Source organism: Henckelia pumila, chromosome 2 (assembly GCF_033568475.1).
Source record: "Henckelia pumila isolate YLH828 chromosome 2, ASM3356847v2, whole genome shotgun sequence".
In the NCBI taxonomy this organism is placed as follows: domain Eukaryota; kingdom Viridiplantae; phylum Streptophyta; class Magnoliopsida; order Lamiales; family Gesneriaceae; genus Henckelia; species Henckelia pumila.
In genome coordinates this window covers 107,696,112-107,717,184 of record NC_133121.1, presented here as the reverse complement: position 1 = coordinate 107,717,184, position 21,073 = coordinate 107,696,112, and the positions used below count along the sequence as shown (strand labels likewise).

The following is a 21,073-nucleotide window of genomic DNA, read 5'->3' as shown; positions in this document are numbered from 1 at the left end:
TTGCTTCCGACATTGAAGTTTTCAGAATTCAGAATACAACCTACTAACAAATAATAATAATAATCATCGTCTCAAGTTTAATAATATAGTATAGATAGCATAGATTATAATATAATAATAATAATAATAATCATCATCATCATACTATATACTAAAATGCAGTATAAATATAATACTAATAATCATATTATATACTAAAATGCAGTAATGAGAAATATATGATATATCAGTTGGTTGTTCCATTAAAAGATAGAATCCAGCATATAAGATTATATACATATTAGTGTTATTACGATCAATAAAGTGATTAATCAGAATGTTGAAGATGAATCGATAAATAACATGTTCGGTTGACCGAAATTATGATTCTAATTGAGTTGGAAATGATTATTTTGTGTTACTAGTCCATATCTTACAAAACATCAGGTTCTCGAATTTCAAATAAAAGTTCAACTTCAGTACTCAATTATAACAATCTTCATTTCTCACCAAAAAAATGATTGTTAAAGATCAATTTAAGTTCATATATACAACTCCTATGAATTTTATCAACCAATGTGAAAACTAACTTGTTCCATCTCAAAGATGTATATATACTTGAGGGTATTTTCCTCTCTTTTAATTATTTATCGGGTAATGAAAAATTGATAATCACTTTTTTATTTGAGAATACTTTGTTCAAGTTTATTATTTGTTTTATCAATATGGAATCCGATTCTTCGAGTTTGGACCTTGTTTTAAAAGATTGTAAAATCACCACTCGTTGTAGTTTTGTTTTTGCTTTTAGATCAACTAATAGATTGCCCATGTCTTGGCTAAGAAAGCTGTTTTTAGGACTTCTATCTTGATTTTCAATGTAATTATTTCGCATATGGTGTGGTAATATCATGTGTTATTATATTTTTTGTTAAAAAAAAAACAACAATAGTAATAATATCTGTACGTATGTTTCCCGCCAAAACAAGAAGCAAGCCCAAGGGTTGGCTGCAAGAGACGGTTGTAAGAGGCCTCTGTCTCGGAAAATCTGTCCGAAATGTCTCCGGCGGGCGATCCTTTGGTCCCACCGCCCGTTTCCTCCGCCGACAATAATCTCCAGGTACTTTTCCCACAGCATATATATGAACTATGAGTCTGTGCCTCTGCCTTTGTTTAGTTACCATTTTTTTCTCAAGGATATAGATGATTTGGAAAACATTCATGTAGTAATTACTCACGATTGCCACAGCCGTTCTTTGTTCTTCATCAAGCAACTCCACGCAGCAAATCAACTGTAAAAATCCGTAGAAGAATCGATTTATCCTTCAAAACTTCCGATGCCGATGAGAAAGATGCCGCTGAGGGATATGATGATAACGCGCGAGTAAAGAATTTTCAATTTCTTTGGTCGAAGATTGAGTCCACCATCACGGTGAGATATAATTTTTTTATGGGGGTCTTTCTTTGATACTTCAATTGGTTTTCTTTGGTAAATATGCACACTCTGTTTGGTATTGGGTTTTCGATCTAAAAACGTGAACATTCAATCCAGGATGTTTTGAAAAATATTGATGCCGGTGTATTTGAAAAGATTGATGAGTGGGTTCGTAAGTCCTTTGATGCAATTCGGGGTTGCTGGTCTGATCCCATCAGCACTATTCAGAAAAATATTCACTACCCAATTTTGAATAGTTTGTCCTTCGATTCTGCTGTTGCACCCAGGAAACTATTTACTGCCCTGGTCTTCACGAGTATGTACCCTCCTCCCTTTAAATTTCCTTTCCCTATTGAATATTGTTGTATTAACTGTAAACTGGTGATATTACGGGTGGGTATTGCAGAAAACATGGAATTCGTTGATGGTATAATTACATTTGTGGATCTTGGTGTACATTTGAGGACCCGTGGATGTCATGTTGCTAACCTCACATCATTGGATTTCTCTGCCAAGAATGGAGTTGGTGGTTGTCTCAAAACTTTATTGAGACAATTTCTCATGGTTGGCATTGATGTAAGCTTGTAATTTACTCCACCCTTCTGCAACTTACCGCGATATGATATCTAAATTGTCTGTATTTTGTTAAACAGGCACCTGACATTTCTGCGCTAGCATCATGGTACACTGAAGCAGAGAACTATGGGAGCCCAGTTGTTGTTATAATTGACAATGTGGAAAGGTGCAGTGGTTCTGTCCTGGCTGATTTTATCATTCTGTTGAGGTATAGTTGATTTTCTCTCCGCACATATCTTTCTGTTGGCATCTCAACTTATATAGCAATATTTAGTGTCTACCTTTGCCTAGCACAATTATCTTATTCATAATCTTATTCACTTGCGCAATTAGATAATTTGCTCTTAAGCTGTCAATTCTATTTTCATGTACAATTTAAAGTCAATTGAATTGCTATTTCCAACAATCCAGCCAAGAAAATTTTTGTGGTTTTTTCATAAATCTTGTCCTGATGAGAAAGATCTTAATATTTATGCTAAACGTGGACCCAATTTCACTGCCTTTCATTCCATATTCCAGGTTTAGAATGCTTATATTTTCATTGGCACATCGTCTACTACTCCTCACTTCATATCCCTCTAAGGCTCTTCGTTTGAGATTATATAATAATAAATTTCCAAACAAGCACAAATTGTTAAACGGAAAATGTAGGACATACTTGTGCTTAAATATGTAAGATATGAAGGATCATTATTGCTGCACAAAAAGTTGTTGCTTGCTCATTGTTGTTGCCTGAAGACACCATCTTGCATATATAGCATGGAAAATCATTTATTGTGTGCCTTGGTATGGCAAATTGAAGAGTTATTAGGTTGCTGACATCAAAGATTTTTGTACATAACCTTGATATTTTTAGGTTAAACTCTGTGAGGTTTCAGTATCCTTTTGCCACGCCTCTTTTTCATTTTTTTCGGCCTTTAAGATAGGTTACATCTCATTGTCAAAATTGTATGTATTTTTTTATTATCATTCTCGTTGCATACTATTGTGCATCCTCTGAGGTTTATGGTCGCCCTTAAGATCAGTTTATTATGTTATGAACAGTGAAGGACGAAGGGTGTGAGAACTGAGAAATTTCATCTCTGGCGAGGAACAGTGATTTTGACGCGATGTCTGACTAATTGTTTGAATTAAATTACAAAGGTCTTCCTTGTGTCCTTGTTCCACTATCATCGTTATTAACAACATGTGATATTCAATACCCATTAAATGTTCCAATCTCTTCAATGGGCGACCAGACATACCATATGATATGCATATAGCTGACTTTACAGATTGATCTGGCATGATTTTAATGAGTGGTAATTTTTGTGCATTTCAAATCCTCATCCTTGAATATGCTTACAATGTGGCTCTTTGCAGTGAATGGGCGATAAAAATTCCAACAATCTTAATTGTGGGAGTTGCAACAACTGTTGACGCCCTGAGAAATACAGTATCTTCAAATGCATGCTCTCGTATGTCTTGTAGTGAGTTCACTTTGGGAACTCCAGCTGAAAGGATGGATGCAATTATAGAGGCAGTTCTTCTGAAACATTCCAGCAGTTTCAGTGTTGGGAAGCAAGTGATGAGTTTCCTGAGAAGTTACTTCTTACACCATGATGGAACGTTGAATTTATTTGTTAGAGCTCTGAAGGTCAATACAATATAATTATAGCCAATTTTGTTGCCATCCTTGTATATGTTTTATGTTGATGGCCTTTTATGTTTAACAAGTTAGTTTCACTAAATTTGTCTGCTGTGTCATGTGTTTCCAGATTTCTATGGCCCAGCAACTTTATGCAGAACATCTAAGCTTCTTATATACAAAAATAGCTGATGAGGACACCAAGGCAAGATATATTTCTATCAAATTTGTTTTCTGACTTCCCTTCTTTCTGTCATGTGGTTTCTCCTGGTGATGATAGTTCAATGTGATTATAAACTCGCATATTTTATTGTTAAAATAAAATAAAATAAAATAAAATTCTCATAAATGGAATGCATTTTCATATGATTTGTATCCTGTACTTGATTCCTGAAGAATGAAATGAAGAATAAATCTTGAAGTATATTCACAATGAATTGGTACATATACACGGAGATATAATGCATATTAGGTAAGAATCAATTTCTATCCTAAGATTACGTGAATGGAGATATATAGAATATATGCACTAAATATACGCAAGATTAACTCCTTGAATTATTCCTATCATGCCCCCGCAAGATTGAGCTTCCGTCATGGACACCAATCTTGGATCGATGACTGATGAATTTCTGTCTTGGTAAAGGCTTCGTGAGTGAGTCGGCAAGTTGATCATTCGTATGAACATGAACAACGCGAAGTAGTCTCTTGGCAACTTGGTCACGAACAAAAAAGTCGATGGCAATGTGCTTCATGCGAGAATGAAAGACCGGGTTGGCACATACGTAAGTGGCTCCAACATTGTCGCAATAGATGGTAGGTGGAGATGATATAGTGATATGAAGTTCTGCCAGTAAGTTAGTGAGCCAATTAACCTCGGATGCGGTGGATGCAATGGCTCGATATTCAGCTTCGGTAGAAGAACGAGCTACTGATTTCTGCTTCTTAGAACTCCAACTGATGGGATTGGAGCCAAGAAAGACAACATAGGCAGTAGTTGATGTCCTGTCATTGGGATCACCGGCCCAATCGGCATCTGCAAAGGCATGAAGTGTAAGTGGAGAGTTACGGCGAAGGAAGATTCCATGAGCAATGGTGCCTTTGAGATAACGTAGGACTCGTTTGACGGCGGTCCAGTGTGTAGTTGTAGGGCAATGCATGAATTGAGACAATTTATTAACCGCGAAAGACACATCCGGGCGTGTGATAGACAAGTATTGCAAGGAGCCTAAGACTTGACGATATTGAGTGGCATCAGTTGGTGGACTGCCATCATGTATGGTAAGGGATTCTGTAGATGATAATGGGCTGGATATTTCATTGGCTTCGCTCATCTTTGATTTAGCAAGTAGATCACAAATGTACTTCTGTTGTGATAGAAATAGACCATGAGGTGTGAATTGTGCTTCTATGCCAAGAAAGTAAAATAGCGGCCCGAGATCTTTTAGTGAAAACCGAGTGGAAAGTACATTAATAAATCGGTCCACATGTGTACTAGAAGTCCCTGTCACGATGATATCGTCGACGTACACGAGGAGGTAGAGAGCATGAGTGCTAGCACATTGAATGAATAAGGAGTTGTCGGAGTGTGCATTCTGGAAGCCAATAGAGAGAAGAAAGGATCGAAGTTCATTGTACCAAGATCTTGGCGCTTGACGTAAACCGTAAATAGCCTTTCTAAGTTTGCAGACATGATTAGGATGGCGAGCATCGACAAAGCCTGGAGGTTGTTGCATATAGACGTCATCTGTAAGTGTACCTTGCAAGAAAGCATTATTAACATCAAGTTGGCGTAAAGGCCAACCGTTGCTTGTAGCAATACTTAAAATGATTCGAACAGTGGTGGGTTTAACAACGGGACTGAAAGTTTCAGTGAAATCAAGACCCGGTCGTTGATGAAATCCTTTAGCAACTAGTCGGGCCTTATACCGGGCAACAGAACCATTTGGATTCCTCTTGATTCGATAAATCCACTTGCAACCTACAATGTTTTGTGTGAGGTGTTTAGGTACTAGTGACCAGGTGTAATTGCTAAGCAAGGCATTGTATTCTGTTTGCATGGCTTGTCGCCAGTTCAAGGACTTTTGGGCTTTGGAGAATGTATGAGGTTCGACTTGATTATCAGAGGTGTTGAGTGTGGCATTAAGATCAAGTATTTTCTTAGGCTTGAAGATGTTGTTTTTGGATCGTGTAGTAATGGGGTTACGTAGGCTAGAGTGAGTAGATGAGATTGGAGGTGATTGAGAATTTACCTGTAATTGATCGAGAACCGGAGCATGCTTTGGGTGAGTGGAGGAAGAAATATTAGTGGAGTGATCTGGCACCTTCTTTATTTTGGATCGTGGAGTCAAATTACCTTCACCAATTGAATTAAGAGAATCATGTTGGGTATGGATTAGCTGATTGGGGGAGGAGAGAGGTGCAGATTGTAGTGATAACAAGGGAAGTTGGGATGGCGGTGGCCCATAAGTATTGGGTGATTGAAACGTGGATTGTGGGACAGAATTGTTGAGTATTGGAGGATCAGTAGAATGAGGATTTGTTGAAGAATTAGACGAATTTTCTGTAGTTAAAGCATCATTGGGTGAGACCAAATTTGAACCATTGATGGAAAACAGCATCAGTAAGGGGGGAGGATTTTAAGAAAGAGTTTAGGAAAGGAAATTCCGATTCAATGAACTTGACATGTCGTGAGATAAAAATTCTGTTAGTGTTTGGTGCCAGACAGAGATATGCATTATGTTCATTTGAATAGCCAACAAAAACACAAGGTTGAGAACGGGGTTCAAGTTTGTGAGACGTATAAGGGCGTAACCAAGGATAACATAAGCAGCCAAATGTTCTAAGTTTGTGGTAGTTTGGGGTTTTCTTGAAAATTGTACTGAACGGTGATTGAAAATTTAAGGTGGGGGTAGGCATTCTATTAATGAGATAGACAGCAGCTTGGAATGCTAAGGACCAGTAGCGAATGGGTACATGGGCATGATGTAGTAAACTGAGGGCCGTTTCGACGATGTGTCGGTGTTTTCGTTCTGCGGTACCTACTAGTTCAGGTGTATGAGGTGGGGATTTAAGGTGTTGGATACCATAGTGAGAAAGGAGATGGCCGAGACTACAAGCCTCGCCACTGCAGTCTGAGTATACTGTTTTGATAGTGGTTTGGAAGAAATTTTCAACAAGCTTTTTGAAGCGTTCAAACATGCTGGGGACCTCAGATTTGCATTTGATAGGATATATCCATGTGTATTTTGTGTAATAGTCAACAAAAATCACATAGTATCGATAGTTTTCAAATAATTTTAAAGGAGCAGGGCCCCAAACATCAGTAAATATGGTTTCAAGGGGTTGAGTACAAGTAATAGAAGAGACACCAAATGGTAGTTTGTGACTTTTATTAGAAAGACAAGCATTACAATAAGACACGTTGGAATCAGACTTGGAGATGGGAATAAATTCTGAAGAGATTATTTTTTGGAGAATTTTAGCAGATGGATGCCCAAGACGGCAATGCCATGAGTCCAGTGTGTTAATGGTGGATACAAGGGCAGTAGGTGAAGTGTTTGACATTGATGCGCTTGTAGGCCACTCGTAAATATTTCCTCTATTCCGGCCTCGGACCAAGGATGCCCCCGTACTCAGATCCTTCACAAGAAAATAATCATGAAAAAATTCAATAGATGTATTATTGTGAGAACAGAATTGGGAAACAGAGAGAAGATTATGTTTAATATGTGGAGTACGCAAAACATGTTTCAACTGAAAAGTGGTGGTAGGTGAACCAAGTGTACTCGAGCCTATGTGAGTAATAGGAATGCTTTTACCATTGCCGATCATGATGTCTTCATTGCCGTTATAATCTGAATGGATCGATAAGTTCTGTAGATCAGAGGTGATATGATGTGATGCACCCGAATCGACGATCCAATTAGTGTTGTTTCCTTGCAGATTATTTGCTGTGTAATTGGCTTGTGGCCAAGGTTGCAGCTGAGATGGTGCTGGTCGAGAGAGAGAGAATTTTGCACTATGTCCATCCTTGTCGCATAATTGACAAACAATTTTTGGTTTATTACCTCCGTATTGCCGACGCCAAGATTGATGTTGCGGATTGGTACTTCCAGTACTGAAGAATGTTGGAGTATGTCCATGAGAGCTACGATTGTTGTAGGAATTTCCAGACTGATTCTGAAAGTGCCGAGTCCCAAAGGTTTGACTTGGATTTTGATTGAAAACTGAACTGTTGTTGTTGCTTCCCCATTTCCCTTTCTTGTTTTGTGTCTTTTGATTGAATTGAGCAGTAATAGGCATAATGCCTTTCTTTGCCTCTTCACGCTTTTTGAATGACTCTTGATTGAGAAGTTTGTCATATAGCTCTTCAAAGGAAATGGGTGTGTCTCTGGCACGTATTCCTCCAGCCAATTCTTTGAATTCATCACCAAGACCATTAAGTGTGTAAACAACAATTTCCCCGTCACTTAAGTGATGTCCGATTAGTGCAAGATCATCAATGACTGTTTTTATTTCTCGCATATACTCAGCCACCGTTTTCCCTTCTTTGCTGACTTTAGTGACGGTATCAATGAGATCGATAAGTCGCGAGCTCGACTTATTTGCATATGTCATTTCCAATTTTTTCCATGCTTCGGCTGCCGTGTTGCACCTAGAGACAAGTGGAGACACCGACGCGATGACGGAAGTTTGTATAGCGTGTAAGATTAGGCGATCTTGCCTTAACCATAACTTGTGATCCGGATTTGTGATAGGGTTGGTGGTTCCTGAAACAATGATAGTCTCGGCTGGGCACGGCAAAGTTCCGTCGAGATATCCAATGAGATCATAACCAAATAAGAGATTAGTGAATTGAGCACTCCATGCTGCATAGTCTCCTCCTTTGGATAATTTTAGTGGAATTTGTGCAGCCGTGTTTATGGATATGAGTGTTGGATTTTGAGAAGCTACAATGGTACTTGTAGAGGTAACGATTGGTGACTCAGAGGAGGATGACTTTTCAGACATGGTTGGTGAAGAAAGGGAAATACTGTAGAGATATAAAAGGGGAGGAGGAAAAAAAAATTTGAAGGATCGAACTTGCTAGTTTAGAGCTTGAGGCTTTGATACCATGAAGAATGAAATGAAGAATAAATCTTGAAGTATATTCACAATGAATTGGTACATATACACGGAGATATAATGCATATTAGGTAAGAATCAATTTCTATCCTAAGATTACGTGAATGGAGATATATAGAATATATGCACTAAATATACGCAAGATTAACTCCTTGAATTATTCCTATCAATTCCTACTTCGGTGATCAGAAGATGTTTACTCTGTTTGTTTTAGAATTGCCTTTGAACCCATTGCAGGGCTTTGGAGGTGGAAGTATTTTGTACCAAGAAACTGTGATCCAGCAAGCTTTGGATCTTCCGTCCATCCAGAGGTTTGGGAAAAAATTTGTTTGCGCTTATAATTTTTTGGTTTATTAGCTATATTTTTAAAACTAATAAAGATAATACACTCTTGTTTAATTTCTGATACTAAATTACTCTTTTTCTATAGCTTTTGTCAGTCTAGCTCTGGCGATGACATCTGGATCTTTGGTTGGTCCAAACTAAACGGATTTCGTGATCTATGGAACTCTGTGGTTATGGTAAGATCCAAAATAATTCGGTTCAGAGTTTCATAGACATTGGTAATATAGACTTTATTGTGTATAAATTTACAATGTCCGTGGAAATAAGTTACACTTTTATAAAGTAACTAACATTTTTTGCTTGTGAAAATATTTCATATTTCAGATTTCACTCTCTTGGTGATTATTCTTTAGGGTTTTTTACATGTTTTTTACATGTACCATTAGCCCTTTCTGATTTTCTACCATGCCAAACACGAAACATCTATCCGTGTGCTCTCTTTTTTTCACAGTTTATGTGTAAAAACTAAAAACTATTAATTAAACTAAACAACATAGAATTTTGTCATTTGATAGATGAACACTGTTGCAGTGCCTGTATGAAGTTGGAAAGTATCAGAAAATCACCCTGTTAGATCTGTACTGTGAGATGCTTGAACGTGAGCTATGCAACAGCAATGCTTCTGACCAATTTCGATTGGCAAAAGATAATCACCAGTCATCTCATAATGAGCATTTGCTTGCCTGCTTACAAAAAGGAGGTTGTGTTCATCGCGTAATTCAGATAGTTAGGTAGCGCTTTTCTTGTTTTGAGTTCAAATAGTAGTCTTATAACTGATGAATTGTCCTCAAACATTGGCAATATAGGAGTTCATTTTGAAAATGCCCCCGCCCTGTTTGTGGTATGAGGAGATTCATTAGTTGTTTATTGAATAACTGAGATTTATGTATCAAGGCTCTGAAGGATTAAGTGTTAAATGTGTCCAGGAATCTATCAGGTGCTGAGATGGCCAAGTTGTTCAGGAGTTGGGAAATACTTACCAGAGGCATAATTGAGGTGGGTTGTCAAATATAAATTGTCGTTTTTTTTAAAAATTATAGAGTATGACAAGGTTAAGCACTGATCTCTACCAGTATATAAAAACCAAAATGAAAATACGTGAGAGAATGCACCATATTTTCTTCCCGAAGAATACGAGAGTTATGGGTACTTGGTGCATTAACATTTAACTCTCATTTGAGACATGTAGATTGAACCGGGCGTAGTGAAATCAAAGAATATGTTTCCTCCTGAATTTGAAAAATACTAAGATCAATGCATAATAAAACCCTTTGCATATGGCAAAAAGTTCACTAAAAACATTCCGCCTCATTTACTTCTATATATTGTGGAAATCTGTCATTTGGCTTTGTTTATTTGGGGACTTTTATAGGGGAAGATTAATTTTCACCTTCCTCACAAGTCATCTCATGTCTTTCTCAGTCCCACTTTTTTCATCTTATTTTATTGACATCACTCGTTGGAAACATAAAATGGGAAGATAACTATGTGTATATACAGATATATACATAAGTACATGCATGCATAAGTACACATATCTATAGATATATTTGTTTGCGTGTGCATATGTATTCACTTACACTAATATATAGAGACACACACATGTAGATACATATGCTTGTATGTAACTTTCTTCTAAGCCCATCTAGAATGAGATTCATGTCCACATCTCTTCCTCCAAGATCCCTCAGTGGAGGTATGGAACACTGACCTATTCTCGATGTACTGTTTATGCACCTTCCTGGGATCACAGCTTTTTGGCAAACACTTGTTCCATTTTTATTATGAGCATAGCAAATAAAAATACATGTTTTTGACCCTAGGATCAAGCTTAGAGCGCAAGTGACTTGATATAATGACAAAGACAGTGCAGACAGACAAGTAACTTTCATGGCAAATCAGAAATGATTCTATTTTCAGGAGAATCATTTTTTAACTCTTTAGATGTGTTGCATGTTTCAATAGGTTCCTGTTAATCAGATAACATGCTGTTAGATAGCACCCCTTCACAAATACTTTGGGCATGCATAGCAGTGCAGACAGACAAGTAACTTTCATGGCAAATGAGAAATGATTCTATTTTCAGGAGAATCATTTTTTAACTCTTTAGATGTGTTACATGTTTCAAAACATGTGTAGGTTCCTGTTAATCAGATAACATGCTGTTAGATAGCACCCCTTCACAAATACTTTGGACATGCATAGAAAACATTATTGTTCTCTTTGAACAATTTTTCGACTTCAGGTTTTTCAATCATCTAAAAATTAATACAAAGTTGAGTACGATCTTTAAGGAAAATTACCACCACTTTTTTTTCAAGTTAAACTTTTAATATTTTAGGGAACCCAAACATCGCTGTGAACCAAATAAAGTGGTTGTGATGCACCAACCGAGGAATAAGACAACGTAAATAAAATCTTTTGATAATTTGTTATGGTATAATAGTTTGCAAGTAGTTCGGGAACATGGACACAATTTAGTCCAATTTTTGCTGAAATTTGGACAAAAGCTGTTCCTGAAAAAGGTCAGAAACTCCCATATGCAGTACTAACCTTTCCAAAGTTCAAATACTATCTAAATATCCCAGAAAAGACATTTTAGAGTTATAGTACATTAAAAATTATTCATGTTTCAGTTCTTTAATGCTTTCTATAATGAACAGGCAGCACAGAGCTTAGATGAAGAATATATAAGGGGCTTTATTTGAATAGCCAATGGATTACCAGTAAAATTTAGAAATACATGAAAATTGACATATTTGCAGTTTAAAATGCTTAACACCGGTGTTTCTGATATGCTTGATAATTTCATCAGTTTTTCTCGTCCATATTAGAATTTTAACATTTAGAACCTTCTAGCTAAAACTGCGAAGTGTATTTAGCAGATTGCTATATTTTTGCTTCGGCGTGATGCCGATAAAGTTCCAGTGTCTATTCAAATTCAAAAACGGATCATTTTTTCCGTATTATGAATTCCATTTCTATCTGAATTGAATGCTTGAAAAACAATGTCCAGGTTCATGAAAAAGTAAAGGAGTTGCAATCTCTGGTAGCCTTGGAGGACAAGCATTCAAAACGGGATTTGAATGAAGCAACCAGGTATTTTCTCTTTGCTGCCTTGCGCTGTATTGTATTATTTGCCCATGTATCGGTCCTAGACCAAATATATGCCTTGGTAACCTCTTCCCTGGACACAGATCTTAGTGAGTGGTCACAAGCTCTGTTAATGATATCTCCATTTTGAATTTTTACTAATTTCCGTATCAAACATTTTATGACTCATGAATGCATCCCCAACGGCCCAACATGTATGGAGAATTCATTATTCATAGGAGTAGCTGACACCCTGAAACCTATTGGTTTACAAATTGTTGTTGGTGCTATGAAAGTTATTTTCCCAGTTACTTCAACTGGTCGATTATGGCGCAGTGGAGAGTCTGATTAGGCCATTAAAGTTTTCATCACGTTAACCATCTTACTGTTTGAGTTTGAACTTGTCTTAGATCTGATCTTTAGTCTGATTGGCATTCGTTTCTTGAATTATTTATTTAGCTTCAACATCTCTGAATATTGTAATTTGGCATACTTGACATGACTAATGATGTACTCTGTGCTGATGTTACAGGAAGCCCGTTGCCAGGAAAATTATTCATGAAAATAAGGATAAAAGTACTCTAAATGAGAAAGTTGCTATATTTCTGGAATGCATGGTCAGGTAGGGATAGCTTTTACCTAGTAACTTTTCTAACAAAGTCGACCCAAGAATAGGATTTAGTTTTCAGTGTCATTCAGTTAATGCAATGCCCCTTCATAGCTTCTCTTACTGGCTCCATTGGATTTATCTTCTAATGATAAAAGAAAAGAAATCTTCACCAATTTGAGCGTTTACTGGAATAAATTTCTGAGGTATAACTGGTAGTTTAATTTATGCTTTGACAAAAATCATCTCTAGTTTTATGTAGTGACCATAACTGCATCTCATAATTATGCTTGTAACATAAATTTTGATTTTGTTGACCATTTTATATCGTCTATTTCTTGTATTCTATACATGTTTTAATGTTAATGACATACTTTATTACTCGTGGTTTTTGCCCAAAAAATCAGGGATATGAAGCCCATTGAAAGTATACCTTTCAATGAAATATTCTTCTTCAATAATGTCCACACGCTCCAAGCAGTTAAGTTCGCTAGAAATCTCGACTTCTACAAGTTAATTTGGTTGATGTATCCATTTGTTTTTGTTTGGCAGACCTGAATTATTGTCGAATATAAGTTTCCCAGCAAAACATTTTGCAAAATCATGCATCATATTAGGTGGTAGAAACATCTAAAATCATTAACATGTGTTGAATTTTTATTGTCTGCTGATGTTGTATACTTAAGTGTATTTTGTTTACATCACGCTAGGCTTTGATAGGAGATCCTAGAAGAAGAATCCAGACTGACCTTTTAGAGTCCAGGAATTTCCTCAAGTGTTCTTGCTGCAAGAATGGTAGTGGGCCATTACCATCCATGCATGATACCTCGATCATGTAAGTAGTGCACATCTACCTCTTTAACAGCGATGTTCCACTGGTATGTTGACATTTTGAACTCTGTTTGTGTATCAGTACTTGTCATCTTTAAGGCTCAGAACTGTTTTTGTGGTATGCTGGCATTTCTATTGTAATTTCCCTGAAGTATTTTCATTTTCTTGTGTAGGTACTATCTGGCTCAAGAACATGGCGATAACATAAATATTCATGAATGGTTCAACTCTTTTAGAGCCATCGTCTCTCCCCCACGTTCACAAGCCAAGAAGAGGTTAAAGTCATCACCATCACCTAAAAAACGAAAAAGTTGCAAGGAACCCGAACGCCGGAATGATGCTTCAATCCAGTATCCTCGCCCTTCTTTTCTGTATTTTCATTTGAAATTCACGGAGCATTTTGGTTATTAACGCCAGCGGATTTACATAATATTCCTTAATTGCATATTGTATAGAGCTGAATTCTGCAGGGCAGTGACCGAGCTACAAATTACCGGGCTGCTTCGGCTGCCCAGCAAAAGGCGCCCTGATTATGTACAGAGAGTGGCCTTTGGACTTTGAAAGTTGCTGCCCCCCTACGCATTTTCTTGCTCCCGAACGTGCTACCTCTGTATATGCTGATGGTTCCAGAATTGGTTTGATCTCGAATACAGATTGACATGAAACAAACTTCATGCTTGTTGAAGGTTAAAGGGTATGCTTATAAGATTATTCATTTTGGCCTCAAAATGGGTAATCATCTCAATATTCAGCGGGATTCTGACATTTGATTGAACTCTTATTCGATAGGCTGTTGAGTGTTTAAGAGCGCAAAATCATCAAATGTGTTTAATGTTCTAGTCAAGATTGTAACGTGATCATACGTCGAGATCAAGTTCCAATTTCACAAATTTAAACATTTTTAATACAAGTTAAAACATGAATTTTAATAATATGACTTATAACACAAGAATTTTGAAGAAATATTTTTGAGAAACATATGACCGAAATGTATTTTTTGATTTTGAAGAAAATACTTTTATTTTGATTTTTTAATTGATATAAAAAAAATTAAATAATCAATTTATTTTAAAAAAATCATTTTTGATTTCAACTAAATACGTTTAATATAGTCACTTAAAATTGACTTCTTTCTCATTTTATCCAAATCTTATCATTTTCATCACGTTTCACTTTTAATTTTGTGTAATCTCCGTTTAAATATGATTTTTAAAATTAATAATGAATATCTACTTGTCATTTGTCGGGTATGCTTTTACTATCCCAGTCCAAAGACATACATAAATCGAGTCTTTCATGGAGTAAGCCAAAGCTTGGGGGTTCCAATACAATAACATTATCATTTATAAATCATTAGCGTTTCAGATAATCGATGTGATCGTTCAAAATGCATCAATGACGAAATTTTTTACATATTCAATCACACAAATTGAAAATGAAACAAAAAAGGAAAAACTAATGGTGGATAAAATCCGAGAATTTGCTTCCTCTGAAAATACAAAGAACCTACGGCTTAATGAATAACACCAGTAATCCATAACTTACTTAGGCAAGTATGAACTCCGAAAAAAGACTAAATTCCCGAAACCCAGTTTCAGATTCCTCGTTGGCCACAAAACATCAAAAAATTAATAATAAAAGGCACACAAAAACAAAAAAAACAAAAAAAAAACAAAAACAAAAAAACACACACACACAACTCGGTCACTGCTATCCTGGGGCAAGAGCAAAACAGAGTGCAGGGACAAAAAGGAAAATTTCAAAGAGGCACAACTCGATTATTTTTCATCAATAATATTTCTTGGACATCCCTTTCATACTTACAAAAGGCTTGTGCTTTCTATCTCAATCTCAAACAAAATCCAATGATATTTAGCCCATATACAATGATCATTTCATGCACTGGTAGACTCGAACCCAAAACCTAACTCAACCCAGCTGCTCCACTACAGGGCTAATTGGTTGGCCACATAATTATCTGTTAGTTTTTATTGAGAGCATACATGAGTAGCTCATATGCTTGGTCAATCCACAAAAGAACTCTGCAAAGAATCCTAACAGCCGCATTCCTCAATCCAATTAGCGTCACACAAGATGCTTTTCTTTTTTGTAAATTGTTTGATCATTATCGTCATTGTTTGAAACGAGGACTTACCACTTTCCCCGATGATATTGATGGCTTTTCTTTCAAGCTTGCAGTTAAGAGGGAATCAGAGTTGTTCGATTGGCTCTCGGGGGAACCAGGTCTCGTCCAAATTTTTATGTGTCCATCCCGGCTACAAGTAAGTACGGATTCTTGAGTGAATATCAAACCAGAAAGAGGTTCTGTGTGAACACGATGTGCGACTAGCGGAGAGAGTTTTGGGATGTCTCTCGTGCTTGGAGCAGGTTGCAAGGTGCCAACAGGACAAGCACCGTCCCAGTGAGCTGACTGGCTTCCGGTACTGAAAGTTGGGGACCCACCAGGGGGACGCCGCACTGGTACCACAAGTTCATCCATTTCAAGATCCCATAGAAGTAATTGTGTGTCCTGCACAAAAATTAAGTTTTTCATATGTTACGAAGAGAGATGGTGAGAGGGAAGAAACAGATGGCAAGTAATCATGTGCATGAGAGACAAATAAGTCTCTGTCAAAAGAAGATTCTTCTTCACTGAAATAAATGTACCCCACAAATTTTCCTTTACATAAATAAAAAACGTTCAAGGAATAAAACATGAAATGAAAAGCCTCCAGGTGTCAGATCTATTAGATAGCATCCTCTTGATCTGTTTCTAAAAGGTAAATTGATGGGACTAGAATTTGGTTAAAATTTAAATTAATAAAAACACATGAACTATCTGGTTTGTAGCCCATAAACTACACAGAGGTGCATTTACTTAACCCAGCAAACATTGGAAGAAATATTACTATATCAAGAGATCTCTTGATTTCAAAAGGAAGCCATATCAGATACTTATCCAGGAATCAAATCAACATCTGGTTCCTTATCCACGTTATAGATGTCCGACATTCTTCCGCAGATGCAAAATTATAGTGCGGAAGAAATAGAAGTTATTTCGAGCAAGAACAAGTGGTTGTAAGATCAATATTCAACACAACTTGTTATCCAGGAATATGATAACATCTTGACCATTTGAGGGGTTTTTTGAAGTCCTTTTGTTGCAGTAATAAGGCATACAGGGACCAGGGTTATAACACATCAGTATACGATGAGTAAGTTACTAAAGACTGCACAATTCATTAATTCACAAATTGACTAATTATGTTCAAAGCAATAATTCAACTTCGATACCTGACCAACTGAGCCAAAACGGTATACAATATTTTCAGCTACACCATCAGAATTTGGTGCCAACCAATATGAATCAAATGACACACCGCTAACCTGACATTGCCAAGAGCATATGTTAAAAAGGTAATCAATATCCACAAGAAATTAAGCTCATAACAACTCATCTACACCCTGATCCAGGTGTTAATATAGATTATATTTAAAAAAGAAAAAGAAACTACTCATCTATGCTACCTGTACTGCTGTACAAGTATCGTGTACTAAATGATTGATTGAGCAGCTCTTTTGGTCTTACTACTTCAGGTCTAGTTGTTTCAAAGGGTATGCAAGTGTTGATTCCAACAGAAATAAGAATCCGGAATCTTAATAACACAGCAAATATTACTTTTAAGTAAACATTAAGATGGCTTTCAGCACCATTCAAAACTTTTACAGATCAAGTTGCAAACCATCTATCTAAGTAAACTGGAGATAACTATTTAATGGATAATTAAGCATAGAACTCTCACCCATGAGTTGTGTCCCTCGCCCCATGCCACAATCTTCCGATCTTCCATGCTCCAAACTTGAACTAGGTCATCTTCACCTCCGGTCAAAATGTATTTACCATCCATACTGTTGTTTCATTCGCCATCAGTAACTTCATTTTCTTTTAATATTGACCACAAAGAATACTCGCAGAAGCAGTATTGTAGAGAATCGAAGAATAACAATTCAAACTAGAAAATAGGAATGCCCACCTCCAAGCACAACACAGTAAAGCACCATAATAGCTTTTTCCACCACATATAAGTTGTTCATTTTTATAGTCAAAGACTCGAAGATAACCTGCAACCATTAAATTTACTTAGCCTACAAATGAGGGGGAAACTCGACAAGTGGTTGGAGACAAATTTTCACACTTGAGAATTTGCAATAGCGAAACAAAGTACGAAAATGGCAGTACCATCCCTTCCGACGGTTGCTATATAAGATCCACCACTTGAAAATGCAATGCCATTTATTGAACTATGGGATATATGCCATCTAGCAACAGGATTCTGCAGTGAACCATATAATCAGTTCCAGTTAAGACTACCTTTCCACAACAATAGTGAAAACCCAAGTCCTGAAAATTATGCATTATAAGCATTTGTCAAATCCTCTAATCTACAACCAACTACTGAGCCTTTTCTTTATAGATGTCCATCCTGTCATCAATTAACAAGAACATAAATATATCTCTAAGCTCAGAAAGTATAACTCTGCGAAGGAAGACTTATATGAAGACATTGGCAATCGCCTCCCCCCACCACCCAAAACTTATTTTTGACTAAATTTGTGCTATTAACTGATCCCTAGGCCCCAGCTAAAAATATAAAGAGACTGATGAGGGTTCAAGAAAGTAGAAACAATAAACTAAACCACTCCAATCAGGTTCAGAAAAAAATACTGAAGGATTATAAGATGGATAACCTTTGACAGAAGGCGTAGAAACAACAACTTCTTGTTCACACTTTACCCATTAAAAATGGATGAAAAAATTCAGAAAAAACTTGGTAGGTGGAAATACAAAAGTAAAACAAAAGCAAAAAGTACAGAACATGATTAACAGTAGCCAATACCTTACTGTAGCGTGCATGTGAGACAGAAAATTGAGTCGGGTCCTTGATCACGTGGAATGAAGGATCACCAGAACTATCTTTGTTCTGCAAAGGACAACAAGATATCTAGATTTTCACGTCGTGACCACTTAGAGAATGAACTTTATTCGTTTAAAAACTTGCCTTTTCATAAACATACATATTTCCATCCGCATGAGCAACTACAAATGATCCATCGCTGTTGGGAATCCATGCAGCACATGTGCAACGACTGTTAAAAAGAGAAGGAGCAGTAGATCAGCTGAAAAACTCCAAGACTTCAACATATGCCCTACATATTATATTCCAAAACGAAAAACTGAAAAAACATGAGATAACATTAGGATTTCAGAAACTCCCAAACACACTCGTATGGCCATATAGTGCGTACAAAGTAGATTCAATCCATGAGAAGCAATTGGAATAAAACCTACCTTGGTTCAAGTCAATAATTGTGTACAATACAATAAGGTTTGAGAATCCCGTAAATAAGAAAATTTGGATGAAGAATGTTCGTGTAGAGGAAGATAAACTGAAAGTGACATCTCAAAACATAAAAATAAAATGAACTCAAGGTGACAACCACATTTGTTCCAAGAATCACAGAAAGAGATTTAATGCACAAGTATAAGTGTATAACTAAGGAAGGGGTTCAAAACAAGAGCCGAGTTCTTGCCTATTGTTAACAGAACCATCTTTGTTATAATGTTGAGCCCCAACAAGCTTCTTCCCAACATCTTGTAGTTGTTCTCTTAGTGACACTGAATAGACTGCAAAACATTGAAACCAAAATCTAATTCAATGAAAAGTGTGCTATTCATGATAGTCCATTAGAAGTTAGAGAAGAAGGCGCACCATCTCCAGTGCTTAAACCAATAAGCAAATCATGCCCGTCTTTTGCATCAGGGTCATATGCATGACAAACCGGATATACGTTATTAAACTGCATACACTTTATAGGATCCTGTGGAAAAAATAATAGGCCTCTAAAAAATTAACACCATTATGATCTTAAAAATAAAAACAGAAAACCTTCAAATTACCTTATCCTGCGAATTTAAGTCGCTGATGAAAACTGAATCACCAGCGTTGAACACCAAGTAAGTCCCCTTACCATCGAAGTTTGAATTCCCAACCACATTATTCGAACTTGACGCGCCTAGTGATCCTATTCTACTACTAGCGCCACTCACCGACTTACCTCCATTTGCTCCAACAAAACTAAGGGCTCTACTACCGTTTCCACCATTCCATAACCTTGCTGCCGCAGACCTCACGCCACTGCTAACACCCAAACTTGAGGATGACTGTGATGGTGTCTGCGTTGGTTTATCCTTGAGGTGAGCCAGCGTAACCTGACCAACAACCTTCAGAGAATATTCATTCAGCAGTTTCAAACTGCCTACAAGTCACATTCATAAAAGAGCAAGTAATCTAGTACCATCGAACATCATATCGGTGACATTACGTTTTCACCCTTGCGCACAAGCCGAAAGTAAAAAGCAGCAAACTTTAGGACATGTTAATCGGAAGATACTTGAATTATAACAGCAATCATACATATCCCCGCCCACAACGTATGCATATCACGTCCTACGGTTTGAAGACCCAAAAGATGAATATGGATATGGACTGCTAAAGCCATTCCAGAATCTAGACTAAACTGATAAACCTTACAATTTCCAACATACACAAATAGCCACAAAAAAAAAAGTGACTCGACAGCGAAATATCAAATTGAAACCCTAAATAGCCAGAAATCGACAAACCTGAACGACAGTTTTGCCTTGGGAATACTGTTGACCAATCGCTGGGTGGGTCTTCTCATACTGGAGCTTGTATTTGCCCTCTGGGGTCTTGAAATAAGTCTTCAAACCCGGCGACTGTGCGTTGTTCCCAGACGCGGATGCTGAAGACATCATATTATTACTCGTCGCAGAGTTCATCATCTCTCGAGACCCCAAAAATATATAACAAAATCGTTACCACCAATATCGTCAAAACTGTACAGAGATCATATAATCCGAATGGGTTTTCCCTTCGGGTCTGCGCGAAATTCTGCTGTTGATGAAAACCTGTGACTGCCTTCGTGCAAGTGTTTTTGTGGATCAAGGGTTTGTTCTCTTGTTTTGTTATGCAAATTGTAAATTTGTGAAATTAAATACGAAGTTCTCTGTATCGTCAATTGACTTTATGTGGGATTAGGCTAACAAAATCGATGGAATTTCGCCTGATATTCTTTTGTATTTTTTGTTTATTTGGGTAGGTCTAAAGATAATTCAGAATTCATTCGCAGAACGAATCGAGACTATATATATATATAAAGATAATAATTGACATTAGAAAAAAAATATTTTTATGGATAAAATCGAATAAGATAACATGTTTCACACAATAGTTTTGTGAAACTCATCTACCCATCTCGTATTTACAATAAAATGTAGTATTTTAATATAAAAAAATTAATTTTTTTTACATAAATCAAGTCGAATTGAAAATTTATCCTAAATGTATATTTATATATATATATGAAACGTCTC

At 36.7% G+C, this 21,073-nt stretch overlaps 2 protein-coding genes across 3 annotated transcripts; one reads left to right on the top strand and one right to left on the bottom strand.

Annotated features, from left to right (window-relative positions):
• Positions 1–898: 898 nt before the first annotated feature.
• Positions 899–14,454, top strand: LOC140883557 (origin of replication complex subunit 3). Its single transcript, XM_073290078.1, has 17 exons — positions 899–1,096; positions 1,226–1,408; positions 1,529–1,727; positions 1,818–1,987; positions 2,065–2,195; positions 3,350–3,623; positions 3,745–3,819; positions 8,979–9,052; positions 9,172–9,262; positions 9,618–9,817; positions 10,013–10,082; positions 12,103–12,185; positions 12,712–12,801; positions 13,194–13,266; positions 13,497–13,621; positions 13,791–13,967; positions 14,073–14,454. Exons 1-17 carry the CDS (start codon positions 1,034–1,036, stop codon positions 14,176–14,178), a joined length of 2,184 nt encoding a protein of 727 aa, XP_073146179.1. The 5' UTR covers positions 899–1,033; the 3' UTR covers positions 14,179–14,454.
• A 564-nt stretch (positions 14,455–15,018) lies between these two features.
• LOC140881185 (probable catabolite repression protein creC) lies at positions 15,019–20,804 on the bottom strand. Of its 2 annotated transcripts, none has more exons than XM_073286297.1 (11): positions 20,303–20,804; positions 19,577–19,888; positions 19,389–19,497; positions 19,210–19,303; positions 18,678–18,765; positions 18,516–18,599; positions 17,858–17,951; positions 17,652–17,739; positions 17,421–17,526; positions 16,912–17,004; positions 15,019–16,147 (listed from the first exon to the last, which is right to left on the bottom strand). In XM_073286297.1, exons 1-11 carry the CDS (start codon positions 20,480–20,482, stop codon positions 15,749–15,751), a joined length of 1,647 nt encoding a protein of 548 aa, XP_073142398.1. In that variant the 5' UTR covers positions 20,483–20,804; the 3' UTR covers positions 15,019–15,748. The 2 variants fall into 2 exon arrangements, with proteins under 2 accessions (XP_073142398.1, XP_073142397.1); XM_073286296.1 differs by having other exon boundaries at positions 15,025–16,147; positions 19,577–19,900.
• Between the last annotated feature and the right edge of the window lie 269 nt (positions 20,805–21,073).

Bases quoted from the DNA above. Each gene is read 5' to 3' on its own strand.
- LOC140883557 (XM_073290078.1), top strand. From the start codon at position 1,034: ATGTCTCCGGCGGGCGATCCTTTGGTCCCACCGCCCGTTTCCTCCGCC. The intron at 1,409-1,528 runs GTGAGATATAAT...CATTCAATCCAG, and splicing joins AGATTGAGTCCACCATCACG to GATGTTTTGAAAAATATTGA. The intron at 13,267-13,496 runs GTTAAGTTCGCT...ACATCACGCTAG, and splicing joins ATGTCCACACGCTCCAAGCA to GCTTTGATAGGAGATCCTAG.
- LOC140881185 (XM_073286296.1), bottom strand. From the start codon at position 20,482: ATGATGAACTCTGCGACGAGTAATAATATGATGTCTTCAGCATCCGCG. The intron at 17,740-17,857 runs GTACTGCCATTT...TAATGGTTGCAG, and splicing joins AGCAACCGTCGGAAGGGATG to GTTATCTTCGAGTCTTTGAC. The intron at 17,527-17,651 runs GTGGGCATTCCT...ATGAAACAACAG, and splicing joins TTACTGTGTTGTGCTTGGAG to TATGGATGGTAAATACATTT.